The 21,577-nt window shown below is 44.5% G+C and overlaps 2 protein-coding genes across 2 annotated transcripts in view; one reads left to right on the top strand and one right to left on the bottom strand.

Moving 5' to 3' along the window:
- Positions 1-1,580, top strand: part of RFC2 (replication factor C subunit 2) — a 63,458-nt gene extending 61,878 nt beyond the window's left edge. The window contains exon 11 of the mRNA XM_077296457.1: positions 1,368-1,580. Coding sequence (XP_077152572.1) covers positions 1,368-1,478 — 111 coding nt within the window. The 3' untranslated portion in view covers positions 1,479-1,580. The remainder of the gene's footprint in view (positions 1-1,367) is intronic.
- An 822-nt stretch (positions 1,581-2,402) lies between these two features.
- Positions 2,403-21,577, bottom strand: part of LOC143816276 (uncharacterized) — a 90,117-nt gene continuing 70,942 nt past the window's right edge. The window contains exons 11-12 of the mRNA XM_077296458.1: positions 15,559-15,616; positions 2,403-3,011 (exon numbers count right to left, since the gene is read on the bottom strand). Coding sequence (XP_077152573.1) covers positions 15,567-15,616 — 50 coding nt within the window. The 3' untranslated portion in view covers positions 2,403-3,011; positions 15,559-15,566. The remainder of the gene's footprint in view (positions 3,012-15,558; positions 15,617-21,577) is intronic.

Genomic DNA, 21,577 nt, shown 5'->3' with positions numbered 1-21,577 from the left:
GCTGCGGGTCCGCAGCAGTTTCCATAGCGTTTCCATTTACATGTAAACCCTATGGAAACCGCAAACCGCTGTGCACATGCTGCGGGAAAAAACGCGCAGAAACGCAGCGGTTTAAAACCCACAGCATGTCACTTCTTTGTGCAGAATCGCTGCGATTCTGCACCCATAGGAAAGCATTGAACCGCTTACTTCCCGCATGGGGCTGTGCCCACGTTGCGGGAAGTAAGCGGATAATGTGCGGGTGGTACCCGGGGTGGAGGAGAGGAGACTCTCCTCCAGGCCCTGGGAACCATATTTGGGGTAAAAAAAGAATAAAAATAAAAAATCATGTTATACTCACCTCTCAGCGCTGCACCAGGCCGGCCGGTCAGAGTTGCTGTGCGAATAGGACCTGCGGTGACGTCGCGGTCACATGACTGTGACATCACGAAGGGTCCTTCTCGCACATCATCTTTGGAACCGGACCGCCGGGTGCAGCGCCGAGGAGATCCGGACATCAGAGGGTGAGTATAACCAATTTTTATTATTTTTAACATTACTATTGATGCTGCATATTGCAGCATCAATAGTATAGGCGGAAACCCGCAGAACAAACCGCGATAAATCTGCAGGGATAACCGCAGCGGTTTTGCCCTGCAGATTTATCAAATCCGCTGCGGGAGAACCCGCAGAGGTCACCTGCAAAGTGTGAACATGGCCTTACTGTGTTTTCTACAATGTCCGACTAAGGCTACTTTCACACTAGCGTCGTTTGCAATGCGTCGTTCAGGAGAAAAAAACGCATCCTGCAAAGTTGTTTTCCCCATAGACTTACATTATCGACGCATTGCCACACGTCGCAACAGTCGTGCAACGGTTGCGTCGTGTTTTGGCGGACCGCCGGCACAAAAAAACGTTACATGTAACTTTTTTTTGTGCGTCGAGTCCGCCATTTTCGACTGCGCATGCGCGGCCGAAACTCTGCCCCCTCCTCCCTGGACCTTGCAATGGGGCAGCGGAATCGTCGTAAGACTGCTTCCGCTGCCCACGTCGGGCATTTATTTCAGAGCATGCGTCGGTACGTTGGCCCGACGCACTGCGACGGGCCCATACCGACGCTAGTGTGAAAGCAGCCTAACCCTCAACTGTACAGTCGTATTTTTATGTGACTACAACTAGCTGGGGGAGAGGTGAGAATAAAAAAAAAAACAACAAAATTTTTTAATTTTATAGCACATTTTTCATGTAATTTTTTACCTTATAAACAGTAACGTACACATGAAAATTTTGTAGTTACAGAATTTCTGACATTTGAGCTTGCATGAATATGATTTTAAGTTTGTTTCATTGCTTGTAAATTTACTGACCCACATCTGTTTGTGTTTCAGGAAATTGGTTACACACACATGAAAGTTGCAGAGGGTGTGAATTCTTTACTACAGATGGCTGGACTCCTAGCACGACTGTGTCAGAAGACTGCGGTGCCTACAAGCTCATAAATATGTATATTTCACTTCTGCTGTTGATTGATAAAAATATTACATTGCATTCTCTTTTTAAGCTGTAAAATGTACATCTCTATAAATAGTTTCAAATGTTTAGTTGAAGTGATTTTTTTTTTTAAAGAAAATAGATTTGGAAAATGTATTTATTGTTTTGTCATTAACAGTGACAAGTCACGTGGGGGATGACATTTTTACTCTTAGATACCACTGATTTAGTGTTTTGTTTTTTTTGTTATCACAATTATCCTATCTAGTTCATAAATTTTGTTTGATAACTTTTTAATTGGTTCAATATGCAGAAAGGAAAAGTTTATTGCATACCCGATGATTGTAATTCAACATGTATTCTAAACACTGAAATCTGTGAAACTATTAAGTAGAATGGCAATCTGCCATATTAATATTCACATTTTGGTTCTTTGGGATATACCTGGTTTTAAGAAAGTCACTGGAAGAAGACTTACTGACACACTGTAAATGAATAACTTTTTTCTTTTTTTTTTATACTATGCAGTCATTATGCAGTCATATTCAATTAAGATCCAAAAATCTAAATTAATCAAGTAATACCTATTTTTGGTACTGCAGTTAAAGGTGTAGCTCTAACCTAATATGTGAATAGCTCAAGTCTACACCTTGTCAGTAGCTCCTTGCTTTAGGTTATACAAGTTACACATTTCCCACAATGGTGCAAAAAAATTGGCAAATATTTTGCCATACATAAAGTTACTCGGGAAACTGAACTACATTTGCTAAAAATTATGCAAATTCTTCAGCTATTTTGTTTTTTTGCAGCATATTTTTGTGTGTGTGGTTTGTCTACCGCACATGTTCAATAAAGCAAGTTTTATTCACCAAAAAACGCTTAAAAAAATGCCATTGTTTTTTTGTAGCGTTTATTCACTCATTACTTTCTACAGGGGAAAACAAAAATGGTGCAAAAAAGTTGAAAGAGTTGACATGCTGCAGATTTCAGAAACGCTGCCATAGCTTTTGCTGGTACTACAAAAAGTAGCTTTTAAGTTGCATAAGAAAAAGCTGCAAAAACGCTGCATATAAACGTATCTACAAGGTGTAAGTGTTCTGAACTGAAGCTTTTATTTCCTATAATAAAACCGATTTACTTAAATCAACAATGCCATAAAAATTCTTGTTTTGCATATAATTTTAATACATCAGTTCACCAATACAGTGGTGACAATACAGTGCAACTAGAGCCGAAGCAAAATATAACAGCAATCCGATCATGCAAGATTTAATTTTCCTCTGTGTGGTTTTTTTCCCTCCAGTTTTGGGACTCCCAATTTAAATGAAAATGTAAGGTAGTGTATTTGAGTTGTTTTGTTCTTTTAGATCCATCTTTGTTTCTTCTCGCTGTAGTCTTGAAAATAGAAATTGGGAACTGATTGACCTATTCACTCAACATCCTCTAAAGGCATATAGTATACACAACTTTTGACTGTTATGTCTTACTATACAGAAGATGATAGGATTCCTTTGTTTTCAAGACTTCTTATTGTTCTAGCCCTATACAAACAAACACAAAATGCATTGTTAGAGGTTTTGTTTTTTCATAAATGGTTTTTGTTTTTTGTTGTTTTTTTTAAATCCAATTACCCATACTGCTGTGTGACTAGGTACCCTACATTCTACAAACTGATTTTATTTTCCATTTCCATGTAGTCCCTTTCAACCTGCAGCTTCCCTTGTTTACATCATGTTGCAACAACCAAGAGAAATGTGCGTGTGTGTATATATAGAAATGGATCCAATTAGAGTAAACCTCCAGCACAGAAATCCCTTAAATAAGTTGTTAAATATGCATAAAAACAAGAAAAGTCACTCAGAAATAATTCTATCAGACAGGTGCTTAGTAGCAGGGACAAATAACAGACAATAGTTATAGGGCAGATGAAGGGAACTAATTGTCCCTACCTAGTCGAGGTTGGCACCCTCGCTCAACGTCGAATGACCCTATATGTCTTTAAAAACACCCTCTTTGCAACACACAAATTATACATACACGCCATCCTAGGAATAGGGTAAAATAAAAGGAAAATCAGTAGTCAAAGGATACAATATTTTCCTTTTAAGCATCCAAATTGACACCTAAATGACACAGTAAGTCAAAAGTGAATAAACCAAGCACAGATTCCAGGACAAAAGATAAAAAAAAAATTTGCTTTGTAAATGCCATACTTGGCATGATGAATAGGGATGAGTGGACCTCTGGATGTTCGGGTTTGTTGGGTTCAGCCATACTGTAGTTCATAGATTGGTACGGCATCTGAACTAGACCCAAATCAAATAGAAGTCAATGGGGACGTGAACTTCAGAGTTTAAAATGGTCATAGTAAGGGCTAGAGGGCAGCAAAAGAAAACAAAATGGGGTTAAGAGCAGGACAATTGCCCTGCAAATGAGTGTGGATATGAAAATAACTTAAAATAAAAAATAATCTTGACCAAGGAGTTCCAAGTGGAAGATGTATCTTAACACATTTCTTTTTGTGTGTGTGTTTTTTCATTTGGGGAGGCCCCAAAATTAAACGGATGGCAAATAGAGTATAACAATGGCTGGGTAGGACTGATATAGATGTCTAGTAAGCCAATGGTCTGGACAAGTCCTGTGGGATCCACACCTGGTTTATTTTAATGAATGTTCGCTTCCCCACATTGGATTTGGACAGGCAGATGTGACTCTGTGATGACACCGCCTGCTGTGCTAAACACACGTTCTGACCGCACACTTGACACAAGTCATGCCAGCTCCTCAAAAGCATAGAGGGCAAATAGTAATGAGCGAACGTGCTCAGATAACGTGTTATCCGAGTGTCTTGGGTGTGCTCAGATATTTTCCAGTCCTTGCGGCTGCTTGTTTACCAGCTGTTAGGGTATGTTTCCACGGTCAGGAAACCCTGCTTGTTTGACGCTGCGCAGAGCTGCAGCGTCAAACAAGCAGCGTCCAGATGTTCCAGCATAGTGGAGGGGATTTTATGAAATCCCGTCTCCACTATGCGTGGAAACCCGCACGCGGCGGCCCTGCGACTACGGACATGCTGCGCGTCTTTTCAGATCGCAGCATGTCCGTACACCTTGCGGGGACGCAGCGTCCCCGCAAGGCATATCACAGGGCGCTATGGGAAAGAGCGATCATCCCGGATGTGAAGAGTTAACACATCCGGCATGATCGCGTCCCAGAAAGGGGGCGGGGCTTAGCGCTGAGCGGCTTCGCCGCTGCGGCGATACCGCCGGCCATCCTGACAGTGGAAACATGCCCTAAGACAGTCTCAACTCATGCGAGGATTGCCTGTTTTAGACAGCCATAACACAGGCAACAGCTGGAATTTGAATATATATTAACAGAGCACGCCCAAGATACTCAGATAACATGTTATCCGAACACGTTTGCTCATCACTAAGGGCAAAGCTCAGGCTATGTGTCCAATTTGGAGACCCAGTGTTAAATGGGCAGACACATTAATTAGTGTGTGGACATGTACTCTTCCACTATGTTGTAACTCTGCCTCCTGCTAATAGGGACGGTATCAGCTTGTGGTGCCGGATGTTGTGGCGTGCTGAAAATTTTTTTGCCACATTTTGGCCATGCTAACCCGGCCTTCAATGTGGTGGCAGTGCCCCAGCTGCATTGGCTATTTCCTCCTCCAATGCCTTGTTCTTACACGGAGCCCCTGCTGTCAGGTGGAAATGCCGTCTGTAGTGCCTCTACTAGCGTGTTCTTGTATTCACGCATTTTGCAATCCTGCTCCAGTGACGGAAGTAATAATAATCCATTTTACTTGTAGCGGGGATCCAGCAGTGGCAACAATCTTGGCAACTCGATCGTTGCGCCGGCACGTATTGACTCATGTGTGCCAGGCTGCCCAGAGGCAATGACAAGTTGGCCTCAGTGGAAGGTGTATTGTCTGGGTCCTCTGTATCCCCCCAGCCACACTCCAGTGATGCTTGTGAGCTGATTTGAGTGGTACCCTACTGTGAAAATTGTTTCTCCTCATCTTCCAAAACTTTTTCCTGGCTGGACAGTTGTGTATTTTGCCGCTGTTGGTACAAGAACCCACCCTTCCAGCCAAGATTGGAAGACAGGCCTGATAATGGTGTGAATGGTCCCTATTCATCCTGCTCCTCTACCACCACCTCGTGCATCATTGCCTGAAGTATTTTTCCCAAAAGGCATAGAAGTGGTATAGTAATGCGCCAGAGAAGGAAAGCCAGCGACTGGGGTACGATGTTTATATCTTAGGAAGGGGTTAATAACCATGGATCTTCCCAGGCAAAGAATATCAGCCCGTAGCCCTATATTTAGCCTTTACTGGGTATTAAAGTATGGGGACACTAAAAAAGAAATGACGTGGGGTCCCCCTATAATTATTAGCCAGAAAAGGCTATGCAGACAGCTGCACTTAGCCTCTCTCTTCCCACTGCCCTGTAGCATTGGCATATAGGGTAATAAGGGGTTAATGTCACCTTGCTATTGTAAGGTGACATTAAGCCTGGTTAATAATGGAGAGGTGTCAATAAGACACTTATCCATTATTAATCCAACAGTCTGAAAGGGTTAAAAATACACATATTAAGAATCGGGCCACCATCTAGTTAAGAATAAAGTCTTTTATTATTTATATAGCACCATTAATTCCATGGTGCTGTACATGAGAAAGGGGTTACATACAGGGTTATAGATATCATTTACAGTACACAAATTTATGATGACAGACTTGTACATAGGGGAGAGGACCCTGTCCTTGCGGACTTACATTCTACGAAATGAAATAATGAAACACACAGGTTTTAACATCTTTATTGCTCGCTCAATCCCAGCGAAGCCCTCGTTCGCCTGTAAAAAATTCCACAATAAAAAAACAACAATATCCAAATGCCAGCTGATTTTTCCAGGCTGAAGAGTTAATTTGAGTTCATGCTACCAGGGGGTTCAGCTTCGGTGACGGCACCGCTAGTCACCGTAGCTCCGTTCCCTGCATTTCATTCATTACCCAGTCGTTTAATGTAAATGCCCCCAGATATGGATTACTGCGTAGGACTTGACTGTACGGCGGAAAGGTATGGGATATTGTTGCTTTTTTATTTTGGAATTTTTTACAGGAGAACGAGGGCTTCGCTTGGATTGAGCGTGCAATCAAGATGTTAAAACCTGTGTGTTTCATTATTTCATTAAAAGACTTTATTCTTAATGTGTGTATATTTTTAACTCTTTCAGACTATTGGATTAATAATGGATAGGTGTCTTATTGAACTAGGCTTAACCCCTTAATCCCATATGACGCACTATCCCGTCGAGGTGACCTGGGACTTAATTCCCAGTGATGGGATAGTATGTCATAGTCGATCAGCCGCGCTCTTGGGGGGAGCGCGGCTGATCGCCGCCGGATGTCAGCTGATTATTACAGCTGACATCCGGCACTATGTGCCAGGAGCGGTCACGGACCGCTCCCGACACATTAACCCCTGGAACACTGCGATCAAACATGATCGCAGCGTTCCTGCGGCGTAGGGAAGCATCCCTGAGACCCTCGGAACAACATGATGTGATCGCGTTGTTCAGAGGGTCTCCTACGTCCTCCTCCTTGCAGGCCCCAGATCCAAAATGGCTGCGGGGCTCCTTCCGTGTCCTGCAGGGAGGTGGCTTGCATGTAAATATTTACATGTATAAAAAAAAAAAAAATTCCTAAATAAAGAAAAAAAAATATTATTCCAATAAATACATTTCTTTAAATAATAAAAAAACAATAAAAGTACACATTTAGTATCGCCGCACCCGTAACGACCCGACCTATAAAACTGCCCCACTAGTTAACCCCTTCAGTGAACACCGTAAAAAGAAAGAGGCAAAATACAACGCTTTATTATCATACCGCCAAACAAAAAGTGGAATAACACGTGATCAAAAAGACGGATATAAATAACCATGGTACCGCTGAAAACGTCATCTTGTCCTGCAAAAAATGAGCCGCCATACAGCATCATCAGCGAACAAATAAAGTTATAGTCCCCAGAACAAAGCGATGCAAGAATTATTTTTTATATAAAAGTTTTTATCGTATAAAAGCGCTAAAACATAAAAAAATTATATAAATGAGGTATCGCTGTAATTGTTCTGACCCAAAGAATAAATCTGCTTTATCAATTTTACCAAACGTGGAACAGTATAAAACACCCCCCCCCCCCCAAAAGAAATACATGAATAGCTGGTTTTTGTTCATTCTGCCTCATAAAAATCGGAATAAAAAGCGATCAAAAAATGCCACATGCCCAAAAATGGGACCAATAAAAACGTCAACTCGTCCCGCAAAAAATAAGACCTCACATGACTCTGTGGATCAAAATATGGAAAAATTATAGCTCTCAAAATGTGGAGACGCAAAAACTATTTTTTGCAATAAAGTGTTTTTTAGTGTGTGACAGCTGCCAATCATAAAAATCCGCTAAAAAACCCGCTATAAAAGTAACTCAAACCCCCCTTCATCACCCCCTTAGTTAGGGAAAAATAATAAAATTAAAAAAAATGTATTTATTTCCATTTTCCCATTAGGGTTAGGGTTGGGGCTACAGTTAGGGGTGGGGCTACAGTTAGGGTTGGGGCTACAGTTAGGGTTGGGGCTAAAGTTAGGGTTTGGATTACATTTACTGTTGGGACTAGGGTTGGGATTAGCGATAGGGGTGTGGTTAGGGTTATGGTTGGGATTAGGGTTAGGGGTGTGTTGGAGTTAGGGGTATTGTTAGGGTTGGGATTAGGGTTAGAGGTGTGTTGGGGTTAGGGGTGTGGTTGGGATTATGGTTAGGGGCATGTTCTGGTTAGGGGTGTGTTTGGGTTAGGGTTTCAGTTAGAATTGGGGGGTTTCCACTGTTTAAGCACATCAGGGGCTCTCCAAACGGGACATGGCGTCCGATTACAATTCCAGCTAATTCTGCGTTGAAAAAGTAAAACCGTGGTCCTTCCCTTCCGAGCTCTCCCGTGCACCCAAACAGGGGTTTACCCCAACATATGGGGTATCAGCGTACTCAGGACAAATTGTACAACAACTTTTGGGGCCCAATTTCTCCTCTTACCCTTGGGAAAATACAAAACTGGGGGCTAAAAAATATTTTTTGTGGAAAAAGGTTTTATTTTCACGGCTCTGCGTTATAAACTGTAGTGAAACACTTGGGGGTTCAAAGTTCTCACAACACATCTAGATAAGTTCCTTGGGGGGGGGGGTCTAGTTTCCAATATGGGGTCACTTGTGGGGGATTTCTACTGTTTAGGTACATCAGGGGCTCTGCAAATGCAACGTGACGCCTGCAGACCAATCCATCTAAGTCTGCATTCCAAATGGTGCTCCTTCCCTTCCGAGCTCTGCCATGTGCCCAAACGGTGGTTCCCCCCCACATATGGGGTATCAGCGTACTCAGGACAAATTGGAAAACAACGTTTGGGGTCCAATTTCTCCTGTTTCCCTTGGGAAAATACAAAACTGGGGGCTAAAAAATAATTTTTGTGGAAAAATAAACTGTAGTGAAACACTTGGAGGTTCAAAGTTCTCACAACACATCTAGATAAGTTCCTTAGGGGGGTCTACTTTCCAAAATAGTCATTTGTTGGGGGTTTCAATGTTTAGGCACATCAGGGGCTTTCCAAACGCGACATGGCGTCCTATCTCAATTCCAGTCAATTTTGCATTGAAAAGTCAAACGGTGCTCCTTCCCTTCCGAGCTCTGCCATGCGCCCAAACAGTGGTTTACCCCCACATATGGGGTATCATTGTACTCACGAGAAATTGTACAATAACTTTTGGGGTCCAATTTCTCCTGTTACCCTTGGGAAAATAAAACAAATTGGAGCTGAAGTAAATTACCCCATATGCCAATGCTACAGGGCAGTGGGAGGAGAGAGGCTAAGTGCCGGAGTAGGCTCATTTTAGGCTACTTTCACACTAGCGTCGCTTGCTGTACGTCGCAATGCGTCGTTTTGGAGAAAAAAAACGCATCCTGCCAAGTTGCCCGCAGAATGCGTTTTTTCTCCATAGGCTTGCATTAGCGACGCATTGCAACGTATGGCCACATGTCGCATCCGTCGTGCGACGGATACATCGTGTTTTGGCGGACCGTCGGCGCAAAAAAAGTTACATGTAACTTTTTTGTGCGTCGTGTCCGCCATTTCCGACCGCGCATACGCGGTCGGAACTCCGCCCCCATCTCCCCGGACATTACAGTACAATGGGGCAGCGGATGCATTGAAAAACTGCATCCGCTGCCCCCGTTGTGCTTTTATTTCACAGCATGCATCGGTTCGTCGGGCCGATGCATGGCGACGGCCCCGTACTGACGCTAGTGTGAAAGTAGCCTTACAGATGAGCCTTTTCTGGGGTGGCTGAGGGCAGATGTTTTTAGCCAGGGGGGGCCAATAACCATAGTCCCTCTCTAGACTATTAATATCTGCCCTCAGTCACTGGCTTTCTCTCCCTGGCGGAGAAAATTGCGTGTGTGCCCACGCCAGTTTTTTCCGCAAATTAATTCTTTAATTTAACACCTACAGCTCCAAAATTTTACACACACACACACACACTACTAACATTACTAGGGAGGGATATATAAAAATATAACAGATATGCCACGGTTTACTGTATGTAAACAATGTCTCATATCCTGTCGCGTTCAGTAGTGATTTAGCAAAACCTGACAAATGAATTGCCTGCTTTTCTGCTATCTAGCTCTGTATGAAGTATATGTGTATGTGTGTGTATGTATGTATGTATGTATATATATATATATATATATATATATATATATATATACATACAGTGCCTTGCGAATGTATTCGGCTCCCTGGAACTTTTCAACCTTTTCCCCACATATCATGCTTCAAACATAAAGATGTAAGTTTTTGGTGAAGGATCAACAAGTGGAACACAATTGTGAAGTTGAACGAAATTTATTGGTTATTTTAAATTTTTGTGGAAATTCAAAAACTGAGAAGTGGGGCGTGCAATATTATTATGTCATATGGATCACTGTTCAGGGAACATTTCTGCGATTCTCATCTGTGTAAAACGGACCGATTTTTTTACACGTTGTGTGTGACTGCAGTCTAATGCTAATAATAACTGACCTTATTAAACCTGGCCGAACTAAACCTTGGTCCTTTGACTGGTTATTATAACCCAGGAACAAGTTCTCATTTCTTGATTAAGAATGAATATTGGACGCTGTAGTAAAAATTAAAATTACAATTCTCAGTGCGGTAATTCTAGCTGTACACCATATTTGGTGTATGTCAATATATCAGTATGTTTTTAATTACTAACAAAATCGTAATACCAAAGAGGACAGGCCCATGTGAAAAGTGCAAACATACGGAAAATTATATTTGCGTGTTTGGAAACTCATATTTTCCTTGAATTTTTATAGGCTAAAATTATGTTTTGCTGTTATAAATATGTTGTCGTTTCCTACAGTTTTGTGCCGGTTGTGTTACGGAACTGCAACACAGAACTAGGATATAAGGGGGAAAACTGACCCTGCATTGAGACTAGGCTGATACCCTACGATGGAGTGGGCAACCCATTCCTTGCGAATAGACCCACCGACGATCCTAGGTTAATCTCAGTGAAGACCTATAGATAGGGGGAAGGAGGTCCCTAAAAGATCTAAGGACTGGGTATAAAAACAGGTCACCTCCTAATAGAAAATACAGAGAAGGCTGCAGAAACCAACTGAAAACAGAAACTAAGGATAGCAGAACCAGAGATCCCAGAACTGCATAAAATCCAACACCGAAAGCTATCAAAGCACCTAGCCAGAACTCTAGCGGGTTAACACTATTGTCCAGCAAGGATTGGGAGGCAGGTGCTGGGTAATAAAGGGTGATACAATCACCTGACCTAAGACAACCCAGCACCAGGGGAAAAAGACCAGCAGCCAGAAAACCACAACAAGATGGCGGATGGTCAAAAACAAAACAGATTCTAACAGTCAGAACCCAGGCATGTAGTAGCCTGAGAAAAAGTAGCTGGAGGGTGTAGCAATGGTTGATAAAGCGGAGTTCACCAGGAAAAAATAAGTATAAGAAGTATTACAAATAAATTACTAAATACCTTTTATTAGGAAATCACAATCTTTTTGTATAAGGAAGTAATCAATATACAGTAGTCTCCTGTCTTGTAACACTGACATGAAACCCATCCTATATTATTGATAGGAAAGATGCCTGCATGTACAGTAGAACGCTCTGCTGTTGTGACTTGAAGATGAGCTTGACAGTTTATGGTATAGGTATCTCCAGGGCACAGCAGCCCCTCAGCATCTCCAGTATTAGATTTGAAAGACGGGGTGGATGACAGTGAGTAGCATCTACTTTGCACAGCACCCCTGGTATCTCCAATATTAGATTGGAAAGACAGGGTGAACATTAGTGAGAGTGTCCTCTTCTTACCTCAGCACAACTGGCATCTCCAGTATAAGAATACAAAGACCCGTTAATACAAGGTCAGAAAGACAGGGTGGACATTAGCAATCATGGTCTCTTCTTACCTCAGTACCCACCCCTCGTATCTCTGGTATATAGATTACAAAGGGTGGACAGCAGTGTGAAAGGCCTCTTTTTGCCTCATCACTCCTGAAATGTCCAGTATCAGATCAGAAAAAGGGTTGACAGTAGTGTGAATAGCCTTTTCTTACCGCAACACTCTAGGTATCTCCAATATTAGATAAGAAAGTGGACAGCATTGTGCACAGCCTCTTACCTCAGCTCCTCTGGAATCTTCAGTATTAGATTAGAAAGACAGGGTTGGCAGTAGTGATAACTGCCTCTTCTTACCTCAGCATATCTGTTATCTCTACTTTAAGATCCGAAAAACTGGTTGGACAGCTGTGCAAGCAGCCTCTTGTGTTACCGCAACACTCTAGGTATCTCCAATATTAGATAAGAAAGTGGACAGCATTGTGCACAGCCTCTTACCTCAGCTCCTCTGGAATCTTCAGTATTAGATCAGAAAGACAGGGTTGGCAGTAGTGATAACTGCCTCTTCTTACCTCAGCATATCTGTTATCTCTACTTTAAGATCCAAAAAACTGGTTGGACAGCTGTGCAAGCAGCCTCTTGTTACCAAAGCATCCTCTGGTATCTCCAGTATTATTTAGATCAGAAAGATATGAGACAGGTGTGCAAGCAGCCTCTTCTTACCAAATGACTTCTGGTATCTCCATTATTAATTAGATCAGTTATGGTGGACAGCAATGTAAACAGCCTCTTCTTAGGCATCTTTCACACTAGCGTCGTGCACTGCACGTCGCTATGCGTCGTTTTGCAGAAAAAAACGCATCCTGCAAAAGTGCTTGCAGGATGCGTTTTTTCTCCATAGACTTTTATTAGCGACGCATTGCCACACGTCGCAACCGTCGTGCGACGGTTGCCGTCAGACCGTCGCCACCAAAAAACGTTGCTTGTAACGGAACTCCGCCCCTGCCTCCCCACACCTCACAATGGGGCAGCGGATGCGTTGGAAAACTGCATCCGCTGCCCCTGTTGTGCGGCGCTTTCACAGCTAGCGTCGGTGCGCCGCAACGTCGCATAGCGACATGCAGTGCACGACGCTAGTGTGAAAGTAGCCTTACCAAATGACTTCTGGTATCTCCAGTCTTAATTAGATCAGGTAGAAAGTGTGGACAGCAGTGCAAGCAAACGCTTCTTAGCTCAACACTCCTGGTCTATTACTAGATTACAACATCCACTGGGAACACATTTTCCTACACATGAAGGTAGAAAAGCTTTCTACTGCACATGCTCGCAGGCACCTGTATTAATATTATAGGACAGGGCAGCTCATCAGCGGTCATAAATTACTGACATGGCTAATAAACTCTAACTCCAACTCTAGTAGCTATGTTATAAACCAGTAAATCTGAGTGGAAAATGATTGTACACATCTAACATTCTAATCTAAACATATGCAATATTTTAAGGCATCATCATCATAGATAGATCAGTTTAAACAATATTTTTCAGTTGAAATTAGCAAGTATGGCAACTTAAGAAAATATACACTCACTAGATGGTAGCCCGATTCTAACGCATCGGGTATTCTAGGATATATATGTAGTTTATTTATGAAGATTTTAGAATAATACATTGAATACACAGGATTTGGCCGGCCAGGCGCGACCAATTAGCGAAGCGTGGTTCAAATTCCGTGCCAATTCATGTCCGGACTGTGCCTGTCGCTGATTGTTCGCGGCCGGCCACGTACTATATAGCACAGCCACATAGTATATAACAGCCCACGTAGTAAATAGCACAGCCACGTAGCATGTAACAGCCCACGTAGTATATAGCACAGCCATGTAGTACATAGCACAGCCACGTAGTATATTGCACAGCCACGTAGTATATTGCACAGCCACATAGTATATTGCCCAGCCCACCTATTATATTGCCCAACCACGTAGTATATTGCACAGCCACGTAGTATATTGCACAGCCCACGTAGTATATTGCACAGCCCACGTAGTATATAGCAATGTGGGCATCATATACCTGTTAAAAAAAGAATTAAAATAAAAAATAGTTCTATACTCACCCTCCGTTGGCCCCTGGATCCAAGCGAGGCGTTTACCGATGCTCCTCGCGCTCTCCGGTCCCAAGAGTGCATTGCGGTCTCGCGAGATGATGACATAGCGGTCTCGCGAGACTGCTACGTCATCATCTCGTGAGATCGCAATGCATGGAGCGGTCACCGGAGAGTCGCGAGGAGCGGGAAATGTTATGGTTCGGTGGTTAGAAACACATGAACTGACCTGATAGTTAAACCAGAAATTAAGGACAAGCTCTGGGAACGTGGGAACCTTACTGACCGCAACACTGATCCCATCAACACACACTATAGGCAGCCGTGGAGCGTTCCTGACTGGCCTAGATGCCTCTTCACAGCCTGAGAAACTAGCTATACCTAGAGAGAAACAAAGCCTCACTTGCCTCAGAGAAATTACCCCAAAGTATAGCCCCCCACAAATAATAACGGTGAGTTAAGGGGAAAGCACAAACGTAGAAATGAAAACAGGATTTAGCAAATGAGGCCCGCTAATCGCTAGATAGTCAGAAGATAGCAAGGAATCTGTGCGGTCAGTATAAAATACTACAAAAATAATCCACGCAGAGAATACCAAAAACCCCCACACCGACTCACGATGTGAGGGGCGCAACTCTGCACCCCAGAGCTTCCAGCTTAGCAAGAAAATCACATATGAGCAAGCTGGACTGAACTCATCATATACTGAGAAATATTTTCAAAAAACAATGAGCAAATAATGAACTAGCAAGACTTAGCTTCTCCAGGAGGAGACAGGCCACAAGGGAAGTCCCAGAGAGATCTGAACCAGTACTGAATACAACGACAGCAGGCAACAAGTAAAGGTCCAGGTGGAGTTAAATAGGCAGCCAGGATAATAGAACACAAGGCAGCTGGAGCCCAGCTACAGACCAGCCGTATAGCTAAAGGTCACCAGAGGGAGCCCAAGAACAGAACTCACAAAGTACCACTCATGACCACAGGAGGGAGCCCGAGAACGGAATTCACAACAGGGAAAGGCCTGTTCCTGATCCGAGGGGCCGACGGACGGTGAGTATATAACTTTTTTATTATTTTTAACATTAGATCTTTTTACTATTGATGCTGCATAGGCAGCATCAATAGTAAAAAGTGGGTCACACAGGGTTAATAGCGTTAACAGACTGCATTACACCGAGGCATAACGCGGTCCGTTACCGCTGCTATTAACCCCGTGTGAGCGCTGACTGGAGGGGAGTATGGAGCGGGCACTGACTGCGGGGAGTAAGGAGCGGCCATTTTGCCGCCGGACTGTGCCCGTCGCTGATTGGTCGCGGCAAAACAGCCATAACGAATCAGCGACTTGGGATTTCCGTGACAGACAGAAAGACGGAAGTGACCCTTAGACAATTATATAGTAGATTAGGCAGTTTTGATAGATGCAGAAAAATACGTAAATGCCTCATTCATTATGGATTTCATACATATAGTACATACAGTATTGGCAGCAAAATACTCACCAGACTTTTTATTTCCTTCCGAGACTATGGGTATTCTGATAATCAATCATTTCATATTCTTTAGGAGACAAATGATAAAGACAAGAACTAATATCAATACAAATATTGATTCCAATGTCTGACCTACATAATGTATAATCTCCTGGCATATGCGAGTGTCCAAAGTTCATTGCACAAAAACTAGTGATATAGCTGTCAAATGTGCCGAGGTAGCAGTTATAAATGAGCCATTACTCCAATTGATACCTCTAACATAAGGTCACCACTGCAGTGGAAATACTCAAGCTACTTACCAGGTAGCGGTGTTTTTCAGGAGTCCATGACAGCACTAACGAGAGAGGGGATCCGCCCTTCAGGGACAGGAAACCTACAGAGATAAAAGGGCGGCACCTCTCTCCCGCATCAGTTGGATTACAGAGCATGAGAGGACCTCCATTGATTAGTAACACATAAATATCTAACACATTTCACCTTGTGACTAAATTTTTGTAGAAACTTAACCTACATGAGAATATACTTATCGTGATGAAACCAATCCCAGTAGAAAAAGGGAGGGAATATAGGAGTGCTGTCATGGACTCCTGAAAAACACCGCTACCTGGTAAGTAGCTTGAGTATTTATTCAGTCGTCATGACAGCACTAACGAGAGAATTACAGAGAAAAGAGTACTAGGGCGGGATTACTGCTTCCAGCACCCTTCTACCAAATGTGAGATCGTTGGAGCTACCAAGATCCAATCTATAACGATTAAAGAACGTAGACGGAGATGACCATGTGGCCGCCTTACATATATCCTCAATCGACACCTCCGATCTCTCTGCCCAGGAAGTTGCCATGGCACGAGTGGAATGAGCCTTTACGCCTTCCGGGACTTCAAGGCCACCTGCTGAATAAGCCAGAGAAATTGCCTCCCTAATCCATCTACCTAAGGTGTTCTTGGACACTCTAAACCCTTTCTTGACTCCCTGATAGGATATAAACAAGGAATTATTTTTTTTCCAGGGATCTGTTAAAGAAATATATTTAAGAAGGCATCTTTTGACATCCAATGTATGGAGTTTGAGTTCCTTTTGGTTCTTAGGATTAGGACAGAAAGTGGGAAGATTTATCTCCTGAAGTCTGAGGAACCTAGATGCTACCTTCGGAAGATAGAGGGGATCAGTTCTTAATACTACTCTATCTTCTCTAATCTGCATATATGGAGTCAGTCTAGAGAGGGCCTGTAAATCACTAACTCTCCTAGCCGACGTAAGAGCAATCAAAAGAGCTGTTTTTAAGGACAGGATCTTTATAGATGCAGATTCTAAAGGCTCAAAGGGGGGTTCCGTTAACGCTGAGAGGACTAAGTTTAAGTCCCACGGGGCTGGTCTTTTCTTAACGATGGGTCTTGATCTAGCCGCCGCTTTAATAAAACGAGCAATCCAATAATTTTTAGCTAACCCACAATTATACAGCGCACCTAAGGCTGAAACCTGGACTCTAAGGGTGCTTGTAGCTAGCCCCATCTCTAGGCCTCTCTGCAGGAACTCCAAGATTTTTGGAATATTAGCTTTCTGAGTCATAACCGATCCTGAGACCGAAAGGAATTTCCTCCAGATTCTTACATAAATATTTGTCGTGGAATCTTTCCTGCTTTTTAATAGGGTATTAATAAGTCCATCTGAAAATCCCTTTTTTCTTAGTAATGACCCTTCAAATCCCACGCCATCAGATGTAAACTGGCCACTTGTGGATGGAAGATCGGGCCTTGTGAGAGGAGGTCTGGGAGTTCTGGGAGAATCCACGGTTGAGAAATGGACATTTTCCTCAACCAAGGAAACCACGGCCTCTTGGGCCAGAACGGCGCTATCAGAATTACATGAGCTTTGTCCTCCCGAATTTTCCTGAGAACTATCGGGATCAAGTTCAGCGGGGGAAAGGCGTAGGCTATATCGAAGTGCCAAGGGATTAGGAGGGCATCCACCGCCACCGGATTGTCTCTGGGGTTTAGGGAACAAAATCGACGACATTTTTTGTTTTCTTTGTTGGCGAAGAGGTCTATCTGTGGGTACCCCCAACGATGGGTGATCTGATCGAAGATGACCTGATTGAGCACCCAATCTCCTTGCCCGAGTTTTCTGCGACTTAAAAAGTCGGCTACAACGTTGTGTTTCCCCTTTATGTGCAGTGATGTGAGTGACCGTAGATGATTTTCGGCTATCTGTAAGATACGACCCGATACCTCCATTAAGGACCTGGATCGGGTTCCCCCTTGGTGGTTAATGTAAGCTACCGTTACCTGATTGTCTGAGAATAGTCTGACGTGATGGTCCTGTAAGGATATAAGGAAATGTCTCAGAGCTCGTTCTACGGCTAACAACTCTTTAAGGTTAGATGACAAATTCTGTTCGGAGGGTGACCAAACCCCCTGGACCCACATCTCGCCCATATGCGCCCCCCATCCCGTGGGACTAGCATCTGTGGTTATTACCCGCGATATGTGGTTTATCCAGGGAACCCCATTACGTAGGTTTGGAGCGTGTAACCACAAACGTAAGGACTGAATAGTGGAATCCGACAAGGAAAGAGAACTATCCAAGTGACCCTCTAACAGACGAGTGTTGTACAAAACCTCCCACTGTAGGACTCTGGTGTGGTACTGGGCCCAACGTACTGCCGGGATACACAACGTGAGTGAGCCTAACAGTGATATTGCTCCCCTCAATGTTATTACCGGATTATCAATCACTCTAAGAATCTGTCGTTGGATTTTTTCCAACTTAACGTCAGGTAGACGGCATTCTTGTAACCTCGAGTCCAATATGAGACCCAGGAATTCTTGAACCTCTAGAGGCTGCAACCGCGATTTTTTAAAATTAATTATCCACCCCAACCTTTGCAAGGCTGCAATTACTTTGTGTAGTTGGGACGTGCAGTGTGATTCAGAGTTTCCTATTATTAATAGGTCATCGAGATATGGAACTATGAGAATATCCTGCTCATGGAGATGTGCCATGACCTCCACCATTATCTTCGTGAACACCCGAGGGGCCACCGCGACACCAAAGGGGAGTGCCTTGTATTGGAAGTGTTTTATCGATTCCCCTAAGAGGACTGCAACTCTTAAATAACACTGGTGGTCTACGTGTATGGGGACGTGATAATATGCGTCTTTAAGATCTAAGACGACCATAAAACACCCGCCAAACAATAACTTTATTGCAGACTTGACCGACTCCATTTTAAATGACGGGATCCACAAAAACCTATTTAGGCCCTTAAGGTTTATAATTGTGCGAAAGGTATTATCTGGCTTCTTAATCAAGAAGAGGGGAGAATAGAATCCTTTACCCCTTTGTACTTCAGGAACCTCCACCAAAACGCCTTTCTGTTGGAGTTCCTGGACCTCAGTCTCTAATGCCAGCTGTTCTGCGGAGGAAGAACGCACCGGTGTTACTAGAAACCTGTCATCAGGAGTGATTTGAAAGTCAAACTTTAGTCCAGACTCAACAATGTTCAGGACCCACGGGCTATTGGAAATAATACGCCACGCCGGATAGAAGGCTAGAAGCCTGCCTCCTACCCGGTCCGCCAGTCATTGTGGCTTCCTGTTGTCTCTAAAGGAATTAAACATGTAGCCTCTACCTTTCTTTTTATTGGCGTCATATCTGGGTTTTTCTCTATTTGGTCTTGTTCGGTCAAACCACCTCCTATTAGTGCCTCTTCTGTAAGTGGGCCTACCGAGGTAGGGAAAACGTTTCTTACTGTCTCCTGCTTTTTCTAATAATTCGTCCAGGACCGGACCGAATAAGTGCTCCCCTTCGCACGGAATGTTGCATAATTTGGATCTGGCCTGCATGTCTCCTTGCCAACATTTCAGCCAGATTGCTCTACGGGCTGAATTAGAGAGTGCGGCCGACCTAGCCGCCAATTTAACTGAGTCCGCTGAAGCATCAGCAAGGTAAGCCGCAGCCCCTTGAATCATAGAGAGGGAGGATAATATTTCATCTCTCGGGGTTTTGTTCTTCAGCTGACCCTCCAGGCTATCCAACCACACCATCATAGAGCGTGCCGTGCAGGTGGCAGCAATTGATGGTCTGAGAGCCCCTGCTGAAGTTTCCCAGGCTCCCTTGAGAAACACATCTGCCCTCCTGTCCAGTGGGTCTTTTAAAGTCCCCAGATCCTCAAACGGTAGAGAGGATTTTTTAGAAGCCTTGGCTACAGCAGCATCGAGCTTCGGGGCTTTATCCCACGTCGCCGATGCGGACTCCTCGAACGGATACTTCCGTTTAAAGGATGGAGGAAGAGAACCTTTTCTTTCCGGTTTTTTCCATTCTCTGGAAATTAGGGCACTAACTTTCTCCACCACCGGAAAGCATCGGCGGGATTTACGGTCCAGACCTTTGAACATGACATCCTGCATGGATTTCTCTGGCGGCGTCTGCTCAATTCCAATTGTGTTATTTACCGCTTTAACGAGGCGGTCTATCCGGTCAAAAGAAAAACAAGAATGTCCGTACTCAGAGCCCGAGGAGGAAACTGATGAGAGAGAAGCTTCTGACTTTATCTCTCCTAAGTCACTATCCTCACGTGAACTTGGGGATCCAGGGTCTATTATTTTAGACCCCCTACTATGAGATTGAGATCTTGAAGAATTTCTAATCTCTTGTCTAACAATCTGTCTTAGACTAGTAGCGAAATCTGGCGTCTCCTCCGCTATCAGACGCTGGATACACGGACCACATAGTCTTTTCACGTATTCGTCCGGGAGAGGAATACCACATTCTGCACATTCCTTGTGCTTGGATTTAGAGGACCGCTTTTTTCCCTGATGTAAGAAAGGGAATAAGGAGGGACACCAATCACTAAGTGAACTTTCACGACGATCACTTACCCCTATAGTGTCTGAGTGGTACCGAAGATTGCGGGGGGACCCTCTCCACCGAAGCAATATCCATCCGGCTTGAGGACTTTCCGGCTTTAGAGGATTGATCAGCTCTACCTCCAGGACGACTACTGCCACTAGCACGTCGCTAGGTGTTTGCTGCATGGGGCTTCTCCAGGGGTTGACACTGTTGCTCAGAAGGCAACGGATCCTGCTCCTGAGACTCCATTGTAACAATGGATATGAAGCATGAAGCAGCCATCATTGAATCCTTAAGTAGCCGGCCCCCTAAAGGTACCTCCCCCCGATGGGGGACAGCCGGCCAATCCTGGTGAACTGCCTGGTACAAGACGGCGTGTGGGAGGCCCCTCCCCCCCGAGACCCCCGCCAATGGTACTTACGATACCAGCCAGGAAGTACCGCCGCAGGTTGCAGACGAAAAAACTCCCACGCAGTCTATAAAGGGGAGACCGACGGGCGCTGCCATGTTTTCCCTCAGTGTGACTCACTGCGCATGCGCCGGGCATCATTGCCTGTTGCCGTACTAAGCCCCGCCCCCTCACGCGCGTCACCTCCGGTGCGTCGCTTCCGGAACGCTTGAGCGCAGCGCTCGTGCCGCTTAGAACGCAGCGCTCGTGCCGCTTAGAACGCAGCGCTCGTGCCGCTTAGAACGCAGCGCTCGTGCCGCTTAGAACGCAGCGCTCGTGCCGCTTAGAACGCCGGTGCAGAGGGGGAGCGCTAGCGCCTAGTGCCGGCAGCAAGGGTACCGCCGCTGCGATGTGCGTCCCAGGGGGACCACCACCAGAGGGTCTCAGTTCCGGAGGGGCTCCCACACAATACTTACCCGTACCTGGCGATGGGACCCACTCGAGACAGCACTCCCCCTGAAGGCTGCTCCTGCCGTGCTGCTGCCTACCCCCACAGCCCTCTGTGGTGCGGCACTTCCAGCGTTCTCGATCAACACCGGGGAAGGGGCCATCCCGCCTCCAGAATCGGTGAGTCGGACCTGGGTCAAAATTTTCTTCGCCTTTCTTCCAAAGGCCTCTGCAAGGTCCCCTGTCAGGGACAGGAAACCAACTGATGCGGGAGAGAGGTGCCGCCCTTTTATCTCTGTAGGTTTCCTGTCCCTGAAGGGCGGATCCCCTCTCTCGTTA

The sequence above is a fragment of the Ranitomeya variabilis genome, chromosome 3 (assembly GCF_051348905.1).
Source record: "Ranitomeya variabilis isolate aRanVar5 chromosome 3, aRanVar5.hap1, whole genome shotgun sequence".
Lineage (NCBI taxonomy): Eukaryota > Metazoa > Chordata > Amphibia > Anura > Dendrobatidae > Ranitomeya > Ranitomeya variabilis.
Note: the sequence above shows the minus strand (reverse complement) of the source record. Positions and strands in the feature narration are given on the sequence as shown.